The sequence below is a fragment of the Rhea pennata genome, chromosome 3 (assembly GCF_028389875.1).
Source record: "Rhea pennata isolate bPtePen1 chromosome 3, bPtePen1.pri, whole genome shotgun sequence".
Taxonomy (NCBI): Eukaryota; Metazoa; Chordata; class Aves; order Rheiformes; family Rheidae; genus Rhea; species Rhea pennata.
Genome location: NC_084665.1, coordinates 89007281 through 89021820, shown reverse-complemented (window position 1 = coordinate 89021820; position 14540 = coordinate 89007281). Strand labels below are relative to the sequence as shown.

At 36.6% G+C, this 14540-nt stretch overlaps 1 protein-coding gene across 3 annotated transcripts in view; it reads right to left on the bottom strand.

Annotated features, from left to right (window-relative positions):
• RNGTT (RNA guanylyltransferase and 5'-phosphatase) overlaps positions 1-14540 on the bottom strand; it is a 196693-nt gene that overhangs the window by 79513 nt on the left and 102640 nt on the right. For all 3 annotated transcript variants that reach the window (XR_009958007.1, XM_062572774.1, XM_062572773.1), the window contains exon 12: positions 14458-14526. Coding sequence is in view for 2 of the 3 variants with exons in the window: in XM_062572774.1 (XP_062428758.1) it covers positions 14458-14526 (69 nt within the window). In the remaining variant the exon portion in view is untranslated. The remainder of the gene's footprint in view (positions 1-14457; positions 14527-14540) is intronic.

Below are 14540 nucleotides of genomic sequence, written 5' to 3'. Positions count from 1 at the left end.
GGCTAGCTTATTACATTTTACAGGGCTACAAATCTCCTTGAATTAAACATTTATGAGTCTTGCTTGGAATACCGAATCCTGCGGTATTTTTTTTTTTTTAAAAAAAAAACAACTATCTTTTTAAGCTATATATTTTAATATATAAATTATAAAATACTCATCATTAAATTCATCATCTATCTTGACTGAAATAGCAAGAACTATACTTGATATTCTCAGTTTCACAAAAAAAAAAAAGATACAGTTACTTTCAAGAAGGAGAAAGTAAATCCTACCAGCAGAACTCAGCATGTGCCTCACAGTCCAACTGCTTCACAACTAGCAAGCTGATGTATTTGCAAAGGTAAAGCAAAGCCAAAAAAAAAAAAAAAAAAAAAAAGTGCAGGCTGAACAAATATTTGAGAATATCTATTTTCCTTTTCAAGTATTCTCCTATCAGATTAACACAATTAACACTTTCATTTTGAGTAGAGCCATTTGGAAAGTGAGAAGGGAAAACTCCTTCTTCAAGAAGAAACACTGCACCCTGAAGGGGAAAATGAGAGTCCTGCCCATTTTTTGTGGGAAGTTAATCTTTGGAGTTCTGATTTAGGAACAAGTAAGTCAGTGGCTCTGGGTAAGTGCCAAGAATTTGAACAGAATAGCTACTTCCTGAGCACTGCAAGTAAAAGGGGGAAAAAAGTGTAGGCTGTTTAAAAAAAACCTCACTCAAAGAACTTCAGTTACTCTGAAGATTAGTCGCTGTCCTTCTTAAGGACAGATATTGTCACATTCCACTTCTGATGATCTAAAAGCGGGGGATCCAAAATGGGTTAATCTTGCTTACAACTTGTAAGTAATTTGAAAACACAACCAAACAACAGTTTCAGCCACATCAGAGGCTTTATCCCTTCCATTCAGCAAGACCGCATAAATGTTAATGAAGCATTCATCCCAAAACATCTAGTTTGAATGGTGGCATTGAGTAACTGTGGTGAAGAGCCTCTTCCAATATACCTGCTGCTGGCAGGGAACATTCATGGTGCTACCAGTAGAACATTTTTAGATAGTTCCCAATCTCAGTCCTCCTCTCAGATAGTTCCTCTCCTTTCCTTATAGCTAAACATTAAAATAACTGTGTGGCTATGCTCTGAGAAGGCTGAACACGTAGAGAATTAGGGAGGGGAATAAATGACGATTATCATTTCCAAAAATAGACAGAAACACATTTAGCAGCTTCTAATAGCTTTTAGTTCCATGCAGTGACAGGAGAACAGAAATAGTGATTAAACACAGCTTTTTCACAACCAAATCTATATACCCAGAAATTCAAAATACTGAATTGTGCTTCTTAAGTAAGAGAACTGCTCCCAGAGTTGTCAATTCACCAACAACTATCAATTGAAATGCTCAATGTATGGTCACACAACAATTCTGGGAGAAGAAATCAGACAAACTTGAGCTACTTTATGAGAAGTTTTTTCACAGTCCAATAAGCCCTTTAGGAGGTTTATCAGTCTCCCATGCATCTTTTTTTGTTATTGTCATAAAGGAACTGAGCATCTCCTTCATAACTGACAATGATGTAGGAAAAAAACAAAACGTAACCACCGGTCAAGCACAAATCTATGACAATTTTTGGAAGATATTTTATCTTGGGGGTGAGAAGGGGTATGTAAAATGAGTTGATCACTAAGGAGTACCTTTCAGCAACATTTTTCCAATGTAAATTTTACTAAAACACATGGACATAACAATAAGCATACTATTATGAGCTCAGAGCCAATAAACTTCCATAAAGCAGCATCTGACTTTAATACAATCCTTCAGATATTTTTTTCTTTAGAAGAGAAGGAGAGGAGCAGTATGGAGATAACAGCAAAGTGAACAAATCCACCTGTCTCTGATCCCATAGGTATTCCAAAAAGGATTCAAGACTCGTGTTGATCTACAGCTTTCTGCTGACACCAAGAACATCCTGTTTGTTTTATGGCCTATCTTCTAACCATCTTTTCTGCTTTTTAATAGGCTCTCAGCAGAAGAGAACAGGAATTTCACAGACCAAAAGCATTTTATAATCTTTTTTTTTTAAATAAAACAATTCTAAAATCTGGACAAAGAGACCTAACTTTATCGTTAACATATTGGAAGTCAGCGGTAGTGCCTTTGGCAAAAAGATCTAGAATTTCAGTTCTAGCAGAAACCAAAGCTGTCTTGGCTAAAACAGTCCTATAACAACGACAGTGATGGAAGTGGAGGGAGCGTATTACTTTTACATTAGGAAGAGTGTTGCCAGCAGGTCGAGGGAGGTGATCCTGCCCCTCTAGTCAGCCCTGGGGAGGCCTCAACTCAAGTACTGTGTCCAGTTGTGGGCTCCCCACTACAACAGAGACATGGAGCTACTGGAGAGAGTCCAGTGGAGGGCTACGAAGATGATCAGAGGGCTGGAGCATCTGCCCTATGAGGAATGGCTGCGAGAGTTGGGCCTGTTTAGCCCAAGGAAGAGAAGACTGAGGGGGGATCTTATCAATGTATATAAGTACCTGAAGGGAGGGTGTCAAGGGGACGGGGACAAACTCTTTTCAGTTGTCCCGTGTGACAGGACTAGAGGCAATGGGCAGAAATTGAAGCACAGGAAGTTCCGCCTGAGCGTGAGGGGGAATTTCTTCCCTGTGAGAGTGACGGAGCACTGGCACAGGTTGCCCAGAGAGGTGGTGGAGTCTCCTTCTCTGGAGATCTTCAAGGCATGCCTGGGTGCAACCCTGTCTACCATGCTGTTGGTGACCCTGCTGAGCAGGGAGGTTGGACTAGATGATCTCCAGAGATCCCTTCCAACCTTACCCATTCTTTGATTCTGTGAAGCACTATCTTCCACTTCCTACACGTTTACTTCCAGACACTATCAAATACCAAAATACTAAGATAAGACTAAACACAAATTTTAGTTACATTCGACTGGACATTTCTCAGGTTCTCAGGCTGCGCATATCTAAGTCTGCCAAGAACAATGGTCCCCCAGCTGTGTATGTATATTTGTGTTCTCTAGTTGTGCAATTGGGTATATTTCTAGGGGGGGGGGAAAGTTTCAAAGAAGGTATCAGCTCAAGTCTTGACATCTCTTCATAACTGTTGCAAGCAGACCTAAGACAAAATACTTTAGTCCAAAAAGATATCACAAAGGATCCAATTTTTAGACTGCCATTCACAACCAGGCAAAAAAGAAATACTACAGAGTATCCTCAATGATACTAAAAACTAATTAGAAAGGAAGAGGGGTAGACAAAGGGAAAATAGTCAATAGTTCAGTAGGAAACAAAGAAAAGCAGTTTTGTCTTCTTTGAGTAGCCAAAGAATACTGAGTAGTGATTCATTCATCACATCCCTCTTCCACTACACCCTTTTTACTGGGAGAACAGGACACACAACAGTTTTCGACAATCAGTACTGCGGCCTATCGCCCCCTATTCAAGCACCTGGAGGACATACTCATCTGTATTAAAATATGTGCAATCTTGCAGAAGAGAACTGTAAGCATGTATGTGACAGCAATCAGGAATTTTCAGTGCAGGAGACATGCAAAACCCGCCAGTGGACTGCCATTATATTGCCATAATTAATGTTTCGGGGAAAACCAGCTGGCGAGGAAAACATCTCCTTTATGGAGATACCTACCAAATATTTCACATCTCGAAAGCAGTGTTTCTTGCATCCTGAGAAAAAATGCCTTTTTAAAATTTTACCTCTGAGCCAACAATTGATTCTTTAACAGCAAAATACCTCATGACTTGATTTTAAATCCACCTATTCTCCATAATTCCACTGCATTAGAAGTCAGACCTCATAATATAAAGCCATTAACCGCAGAGCCAAACACAATTTATTCTTCAAATCAGTAAAACTCCAGTTTACTGCCTGCTTTTTTAATTAACAAAAATATATACAGGCAGAGTACATTTACCTACTTAAAACCAAGCCAGAAAGTATAATTCAATTAAAAATATTATAAAAACAGCTTGCTTGCTAGATGCCAGAAGTTTTAATAACATTTTTTCCCTTTTCTGTTTTTGGCCAGTCATCATTAATATTCCTAACTAATTAATTAATCTATGTCAGCCATGAGAGTTTGCGAACTAATGGAGTAACACCCACCAAATCTGACAGAGGACAAAACCCTACTTCTTTCAAAGGCCTACCAAAATATGCAAGCAAATGTCATGGAAACAGAAGCTCTCTCCATGGTAACATCATCTCTAGTATGGCAGCTAACCGCTCTAATTTCTAACATGCTCCAAGACAAGGTATTAGCTTAATTCCCATTTTTCATAGCCTTTCTATAACATTCCATAAATCTATCAGTTGTAAAGATTTAATAAAAGATTAATAGCTCACAAGTATGCAGTATTAAAGCCAAAGCTGAACCTAAGTAGAAGGGCAAACAGATTAGCCGTGACAAAGTGAGCGGGAGCAACATCACCTTGGAGAAAAACAACAAACTGAAGACAACATAAAGAACAGTTGTATCACAGCCATTTCCCATTACACCACGCGACTCAGTGCAACAGCTGTCAGCCTTGCTTTAGTGCCTTGCACAAACACACAGAAGGAAGTGCAGTGTAAAAAGGCACAATTCAGAATACAGTTAAGCAGCCCTTCTATCTGCCTTTATACAGTATTTTTTTTTAATCAACCAACCCAAGCAACAAAAACACTCAAATATAGCTTAAGATGGTTACTAGCATTGTAGCTCCTCTCCACAGTGATGGACCAGCTAAATGTGTAGCAACTAGAGCTGAGTGAACGATTTTCAGTGAGTAATTTAACAAATTAGGTCCTGTTGTGGAATATCTGTAAGCAGGCTCACGATTCTGACAAAATTACTATCCAAATCTATTCTACAACAATGTTTGCACATATATTTGCTGATTTGATCTCCAATACTATATATTTCACTTGTACCTACTAACAGGTAGTCAGATAAGTCATGTGGTGTTATATGCCCATTTGATCAAGAAACAGAAAAGAGAGCACTGGTTATGCATAAAAAAAACATATTTCTTATAACATTTTACTTATGAAAAATATTATGCCTTCCATAAGCATATGATACAAACATACAATACATACAAAAAGCTGCTAATGCTGAAGAAATCAATTTGTTTCAAAATGTGAATAAACAGTCACAAAAATACCTTCTAGTTCAGAATTGCATGCAAATTATGAAAAGTACACTCATGTTCTTTTCTGGTTCAAATATTTTAATATTTTAATGTAAATGTAAAGTTTAAACTAAATTAGCTAACAGCGATGCAAGCATGATGATTATATTACCTAAGCCTTTGAAAAGGCAAAAAAACATATTGATAACTTTCATTTGAAAAATTACATAGAGAAGGTTCAGCTTTGTTCATATTTAACCAGTAGAAGGGAAAAGTATATTTTCTACAGTCTTATTACATGGAAATAGTACTATGCTCTATATTTTACAGAGGGTTTCTGATTCTCAAAAATAAAATGCACCCTCCCAAACCTTATTAGTGCTCTGGAAAATGTTTCATAAACACTGTATCTGAGGTCACTCACTTCATACATGCTTATTTGCCTAATAGAAAAATCTACATTGCTTAAAAATGTTATTTTTGTAAATTACCCATACAAACAATAATGCTTGTGTCTATTGTACTTTCATTTTTGTCCTTGGAGCCAGAGGCATCTTTCTTTCTTTTTTTTCTTTCTTTTTTTTTTTTTTAAGCCAAAGAAATCTGAATTTTCTTTAAAGCTAATTCAGTTGATGCTAAAACCACTGCATAGGAATATGCTGCTTAAAAACTAGAAGAATCTGACCTCTGCCATTCTGTTCTCCAACTGAACTTTAATTTTCCTCCCCATCTTTGTGATAACACAATACCTAGCAGAAATCTTTTAAAAGGTATTTAGAAAAAGAAGTAGAGCTTTACACCATGTATATCAAAACACAAGGAACAACCTTGAGACTACTATTTTGCTAACCACATATCAAAAATTTTTCCTCTTTTCTGAGCTCGTCCTATGACCACCGGATCTGTGACAGATTTACATTCACTAAATAATGAAACATTTCCAAAACCAGACCACTTTGAATTATTTTTTAATCTTATGTTGTTCCAGTTATTCATTACTGATGGAACAAGCCGTATTTTCACTTAACAATGGCAACATCAATCCACAATCTGACAAGTCCCATAGACATGTATTTTAATTGCTCTCATAAGCTGATAATTCTCTCTAGAGAGCCCTATGTTGTACAAAATACATATTTTGTTTCAGTGGTTGAATGAATATAGAGATAGGAGATCTTGGGATTTCCAGTGATCACTGTTTGGAAATAAACAACCTACTATCTGTCAGTTCAAACTTTTCAAAACTTTCAGACACTGTTTCATGAGTGTACTAAGTGTTTCTTGAATCATGTTTTTCCAAGTACACAGAATGTCCACATTTCTGAAAACTGGGATATTTCCAGCTAAACCTTTTACCCGTTTTTCCCTTTTGTAATAACCTAGCAGATACTTCAGAGTTCCTCTGTCTTGGTGGACATGGAAAAGAGAAGGTCATTTAAATGAATACAGTCATCAGTGGTAAGAGAAAATAAGATTTTGCTTTATGATTATCTGCAGTAATTACTGCAGCAGATCATCAGTTTCACGTCTCTGACTTCCTCAGTTACGGCATGAAGTCCAGCATTGCCCTTCTAATCCTCTACTTAGAAGCACATATCCTGAATGATACAGTCACCTCTAAATTATTCTGATGTATATCAATGGAAGACAGTGGAAGTTTCTTAAGAGCAATTTATAACTTTCATATGAAGATCTAGACTTGTGTTTCCAACTGTACATTAATAGAGCTGGTCCACCATTTTGGTAAGTCAAAGTCTAAGACAGCTTTTGAATGACTCTGATGAATGGAATAGGGAATACAATTACGACTGAAACAAAAGCTACCAGCAGCCAAAATAAGATCAAATTGCATTTTGCCCTACCTTGTCAAAACAGAATATAATTCAGCAGGCACCACTGAGCCTTGCAGAGTGTACTATGTTCTATACATTACAGTGCTAGGTAGCTAAGTGAACAGGCTGATTTTAAATCTGTTGATACCTACTACAGATAGCAGTTCACAGATTTTTCTGATAACACCTCCTAGCAAGAAAACTAAAGTATGTTTTGATAAAAACAATAATACAGTTACCTATCTGTGATACTGACCCTCCATTTTCACATTTACAGTCTATAAGAACATTGACCCAGTAAACCTTTCAAACTATGAGTAATAGATGCAATTATTGATATTCCCCTGAAAGCAACCCTGCTTTCATAACCCTCAGGTGTATAACGTCATCCTCCTGACATGCTGTGTTACTGCTTACACTAAAACAGCAGGCTGAAGATCTAGCTAAACATTTTTCCTTATCTTAACACAAACCACAACGTTTTGCTTTACTTTGCTAGGTCACTTTTACTTTGCTAAAGCCTTGACTAATAAAAAATGAGGACATTTCATGAAGGATCTTCACGGAAACTTATGAGGTCTGTTGGCTCTCTTGGACATGCACAGGAGAAAGTCCAGGGAGAAAACAACCTCAACAAGGTTGTTCCTCCAGATATTTTCCTAATCTTTTCCCTTTGATAGAAAAGAGTACAGATGAATCATACATGAGACATTCTGCTTATCGAGAGCTATTCCAGTATCTGAAGAAAAGATAGTGCTGTTATACTTCCCACTGTGTTTTCCAAGTCATCATTCCTGATCTACCAAATCCTTAGTCCCAAAAAAGAATTCTGTATGACTCAGGACGAGTAGGAACACTGCCACAGAGACAGCTGACCACATCCTTAATGGCAGCCTATATTAAGGATGATGAGCAGAATCAACTAATGGAATCATCTAGTATAAAGCTCTCATCAATTCAAAGCAAAACATCTCTCAGACTTCCTTATCCATCCACAGAAGAGATTTGGTTTTCAAAGTTGATCCACCACACATGTAAGTTAACCTAATTTGTGGAATACAACTTTATTCTCTTAAGAGCAGATATATTTGCCAAGGCGAAAAACTGTGTTAGCATTCTCACCTGAACATCATGTTTACAGTATATATTCCTTATATTCATTCATTGTCTTTTAGTCAGAAAGTATGTGCAATCTGGCACAGCTAGGAGCATGGCAGCAAGTGTACTCAGCAAGCTCCTTGGCATCTAACTTTGAGACAGGAACAATGCAAAAAAACATATTTGAAAGTCTTTATGATTAACGATTCTGTCCTAGCATAAAATACATCTTTATTTCCCTACCACTTAAAACAGCAGCCTCCAGGAAAAAGCATCTTTTCAGAAAACCTCACAAATGACACAAACGCAGACACCACCTTTTTAATGTCAACTGACAATATTGAGGATGGCTAGTAATGTAAAATTTAAGAAATAGCTCCTGTCTAATGCCATTGGCAAGCAATGATTCAACTGCACATCAGAAGTTTAAGAACCTTTTCAGATAACCGTCATAAATGCAATTCATTGCCTTATAAATCAGAGAACTTCAGATGGTATAGGTCATAAGAAATGAGATAACCTATCTCGTTAGGTAATCAGACTTACAGCACTTACAACTATTCAGACAAAAGAATGAAGTCGGGCTAAATAATTTTGGCAAATAGCATATATATTTGCACCTGTAAATAAACCACAATACCAATAGTAGAAAGCTAAGCAAGGAAAACTTTTGAGACATCATTTTCTCACTAGATGCAGAGCTAAAAGTCGCTCGCTTCCCTCACTTGGCCATTTTCTGTGCAGTGTGGATGCTAGAAGCTTATACTTGTAAGAAATGTCCTAATTTCCTGAGGTGACAATTATCTCAGGTTCTTAGAATGTCAGTAGGAATAGTAAGTTTACTATGTTTGAAAACGGTAACGTTTTTGTTTAGGAGTCTAGAAATTTAATCAGATGTGGACTCTACTTATTCAGTGTTTATGTTGGTTTTTCTGTTGTTTATTAATACAGATCACTTGAAGACAGCAGAAACAAACTCGATTTGGCACAGAAAAAGTCACTTGTATATTCACAGAAAAATATTCAGAGAAATACTGTGCATTGCTAGACCATTTTAGCATGTTCATAAAGCATATGATAGGACGGTATGTTTGAGATATGTGTAGCAATTTACAAGAGGAACTGCTACGAACATTGCCATGGAAAGTGAATGTAACAGCTACTCACAGGCAGAAAAGAGTTGTAAAGCTCGGTGGTGTTTCAGGAGACTGGCAGCAAGTTCTCCTTTAAAGGAAAGTCTACCACAGCACAAGAAGTGCACACTGACATGACAACAGCAACCACTTCGACTGGTAAGAGATTCAGTCAGGAATGTTCCTCTTACAGAGCAAATCGCTTTTAGCAATGAGATACTCTAAGGAATCATAAAAGGTTTAGGTAGTAGGAGTCAATACAAAGGCTGATGAAAATTCTTATCCTCAGATTCTCTTCTGCTAAGTCTACAAAATCTAGGCTATCTACACTAAGGAACCACAACAAAATTGGAAAACTAAATCCAGAAAGTTGTAAAAAAGCAAAAACATTATGTACATGATCGTTAAAAGCAAAAATTTGTTAAGTACATGATAGCTCCTGAGACTTTATTCATCAGCTTTTGTACTGAGACTACATCTACTGCAATAGAAATACTTAACAGTAAGTGCTGCCTCATCACTAGCAAACGTGGTGTCTAAGTTTCAAACGTTTGCCAATAACTGACTTGGTTTATGTTTTAAAATTCACAGCAGAGGCCACAAAAGGTATTCTCTGCTAGGAAAGGCATACCAAGTATATAGGGTTATTTAGGAGAAACTGGCACTGTTTCATGAAACAAAACATGACCTTTTGGAGACACTGCGCTCAGTAGTACCTTTCAGAGATATTGCATTCAGTTTCAGTAATAGAAAGTTGAGGTAACTTTAGTGATTTTGGGTGAACATTTACAATGATGAAAAATGATAGTACAGCCTAATACACAATGGGAATAGTTCAAATAATTAACAGGCAATCAAGCATTTCAGACCACCACTAAGTCTGCCAAGGGAAAGGAAGGAAGAGCTATTAAAGTCTCATGCCATATTAGTCAGTAAAAAAAATCTGTTTATTATTCTCCTTTCAGTTTAAAGGCTAAGCTTTTTGTTAGTGCTCGATATTGAGAGTTAGGAGTTAAATAATTCAGTCATTCTTTAAAATAATATTTTTCTTAGAGGAGTGGAACTCAACAACTGTCCTTCTTCCTTTCCCCCAAAAATCTTAAACTCACACAACACATTTTTACTCCTCATCCAAAATAACAGCACAGAGTATCAAGTAGAAATCAGCCCGAGTCAAAACAAAACCATCACAGAACTCAGGAGGCAAAAAAGATGACAAAGAAAAGAATAAATCCTGATACAAGCTTTACATGGATGCTCAAAAACTGTCCTTAGGCCTTCCTAAGTGATAGCCAGCTAACCTGCTTTTAAATTGTTCAAGGAATAAAATAATTCTTTCATCCTTTTTCCAAGCAAGACAAAATAATAGTTTTAGCCAGCAAGAAAATCAGTTACAAAGAGACTGCTAGCATAAAAACTAGATAGCCTCAGGCAGATATCTAGTGAATGTATGATTTACAAGGCAGATAGCAAAAGTAATTTCACTGATGAGTGGGTACAGGTCAGCGAACTGATTCTGCCATCCACAGATAAGAGGCCATTTTTGAGATTTCAATTAAAAACACACAGGTTGGCAAACTGCAAGAGTTAAAACAAACATACAAAGTTGTTCACTATTTGGAAGTAACCTTTAAAAAAAAATGGTTGAAAGTTTCCAATCTTATATGAGCATTCAGAATCTGTGAACAATGCATTAGGCTTTTACCTGCAATCTACTGGGCAAATTCACTTAGGGTCTGGTCATAATCACAGGGCAACATACCTGTCCGTGAAGTTTCCTGCTGGCCTGTTTCACTCCTCCTAATTAGCACTTAGCTTCGGTCCCTGCTCTGCCAACCTGTTACATGCAGAGGGATCAGAAAGCTGATCAGATGGAATGGAGCTGACTCAGTAGTATGGGAGTTTTATCAGTAGCATCTTAAATGGACAGAAAATGATGAAGGGAAAAGAAGCGTTAGGGAGAAAAGACATAAAAAGAGAAACCAAAAGGAAGGTGGGAAATAGGCTATTGGACAGAGAGGAAGCATGAAAAGGAAACAGAGGAAAGGAAAAGAGTAGAAAGGAAAGAAGAGAAACAATAGTAAGAAAACATTGTCTTATATTTGTCTCTCACCATGGAGTTTGTTAGAGGATGGTAGGTATGACAGGGGATGTGCAGGGGGCACTATGAAGCACACATCACATCAAATCACCTATAAAACATTCTCAGATCATAAACTAGGCAAAAATCTCCATCACTTCCACTAACCACACATTTCTCATGATCTGTGAAAGCATTTAGTCTCTGAAAGAGGAGGAAGAAGGGAGGCCTTAGTCACTGACCTTTTCTGAAATTAAAGTACTTGCATGTCCTGGGAAACACCCCAAATAAATAATAATTCAGATAACTGGTGAATTAGTTGGGAACAATAATGCACAGTTAACATGGCCTTGCAAAATAAACTAACCTGCAGAATACAATCCTCTTACTCCTCAACATTGTGTCTACCATCACCAGTTGCAGTGCAAAACACTTTATGTTTCAGTACAAGGAGCTTATAATTCATAATATGAGTTTAAAAGGAGATGGTAAGACTAATAGAAGAAAATAGACCCTATTATACCTAGCTGAAACACTAAATTTGGTATAAGACTTTTCACAGATCTCTTTTCATCAAAATATTTGGATTTCTCTAAACTGAACTAACTCACAGACACTATTATGCTGAAGATCTCAGTATCAGAAAGAAAAGTGAGAAAAAAAGACCTCTCAGGGGCTTCGACTGCAAGCACCATTCCTATTCACAAATCATTTCAGGTACTTTCATTTTCATTATAAGACATACTTGAACCAAACTTCTAAGTAATTTCTTCTTTCTCCACCCTTCTTAACTTCCAGTACCATTGTTGCCTACAGTTAGTGGGGATTATATTCAGACACTCAGGTCTGGATGTCTGTATCTAAATTCACAGATCAGGATTTGAATATACTAAAAACACCTTCACCAAACAGACTGAACTAAGCTCAATTTTCATTATATTAAATAATTTGTTAACTTATTCCTTCTGCTTTAACTACTAAATTTACAAAAGCTGTTTCCCCCACACACCTCAAATTTTCTTGTCTGTAAATGGTTACATCCAGTCAACCTTCTCTGCCGCCACTTCATCCCTCTTTGCTACCTGCCTCAAATTCCTATCCACATCTGCCTCCTTCCTTCTCAAAACGCACATGAGACTTTACGAGCTCCCAAAAGAAATTCCTTAAATTTCCTGCTTCTCTAAATGTCAGCATCATCTCTCTTCTTCTACAAGATCAAACATGTCAATAAAAATGGTTGCTGAAATTTGTTTTCTTCTGGATATGCCACAGATATTTTGCAATCTGGCCTACCGTCTTTTCACTTGAGACAAACTAGGTTTATCAAAGTTTCTAGGTCGCACCATGTCCAAAATTCAGGCGTCTACCTCATCCAGCTATAAGCATCTTTCTCTGTGAAAAGCACCTAATAACATCACAGACTGGACTGCAGCTATAATGTGAAAAGAAAAATTATTTCGGTTAGTATTCTGAAAGGATCATTAATGTGTTGTTATATTCTGTTGCCCCTGTATGTTGCCAATTACTCTATGCTCTCAGTAATGCATAAAATAAAAAGCAGTGTCAGCTATATTCCCTTACATTTTTCAGTTAAACAGGATTAATATTTCCCAATTAATAAGTCTATAATCATTTCTTTTCACTAAATATTTTATTTATATTTTCCTCAACTCCAAAAACCATTGCGAAAACTGCATATCGCTTCATCTAAGGAAGTATCAGTTTAACCACAGGTATGAACTTACATTCGATAAATGCAGAAATAATACTGAAACTTAAACAATAAACTGGACTAAACAAATGCAATCCATATTTTAAAGAGAAAAAATTTAAATAAATATTTATACAACAAGAGATAGTTTTTATTGGGTTATGCTGGATCAGTGAACACAAGATCTACAAACACAAAACATATCACATATTAATTTCCAGCAACAATAAGATTAGAGAGACATTTAAGTAATTTCATTTCAAGTAGAAAAGGTAATTTCAAATTTAACTTTAGTAAATCTGAATAACATAACCTCTTATATTCAGAAAAGCGATGCTGAGAAACCTTTACAGTCACCTTAGATTTTAACAATATTGTGTGACAATACTAGGATTTCCTATGAAAATAGGAATTTTCTTCACCCTTGTAGTTTTGTTTTGAATAGCTATATATTAAAAAAAAAAGTTTTGTTAAAGAAACAAAAGGACGAACTGATCAATTATTTTGTGGTTAGCTGATGCAGAAGTAGCAATGAAGAACAAGGTTAACCTTATTTCCAGATGGCAGTGTCATCACCCTTACTAAGATCTACAATACAGAAAGTAGACCAGAAAAAAATGTGTTAAACTAAAACACAAATGCTTTCAACGAGCAGCTGTCAAGGTAGAAAACTTGGTCCAATTTAAACAATGATTCCTTGCCTTAAAAGGTAAGAAAAAACGTCAACATGGATGATGTTTCAGTAATACTGTATAACTACATAAACTGTATTTGTTAGATCAGAGCCAGCGGTAGCTTTAGTAGGTTGGAGGAGGCCATGCTACTGCTTTACTTTTATAAAGCCACTCTTGCTGCTTGAGAACCCCCTATTTATACTCTTTGGTGGTTGCTAAGAAGTCTGCCTGCAATTCTTCTTTGGTGATTTCCCCCATCCCATGCCAGTCACATATGTTTACTTTGGTAAGCAGGTTTCAAAGACATATCACGCTTTACTTTCACTAAAATAGTAGGTTATCACATAGATTTTATTAACAGTTTTAGTGTGTGAAACATCCTGGAGGAAGATGATAACCTGAGAGCTCAGACCAGTGGTTGAAAGTTCATGGAACTCAGGCAATCACAAAAAGGCCTTCCTGATTTACTACCACATCATATTGCTCATGTGGGGAAAAAAATAATAAAAAATAAAAATTAAAAAAAAAAAAAAAAAGAGTTGATTCCTGGAAAATATTACCTTGGATCAAACCAAAGTCACATACCCACCACATCCTATATTGCAAGTGGTTGAATTTAAACAGTTTAAGAAATCAGAAAAATAAGAATCAACTCTGAAAAGTAATCCTGACAAAAACAAAGACCAGGACATAGATAAATGGGTAGGGGGGAATAGGAGGGCAGGAGGAGTGAAAATCTCATTTGAAAAATAAACATGGGGGGAAAAAAAAAGATCAGTTTTTATACTACTTACTCCTGTAGGCTGAAAGATCAGTCCATCCACTTCATGGCTAACTTCTCTAGCAAAATTTCCTTCAAGAAGCTGTAGAACAAAAA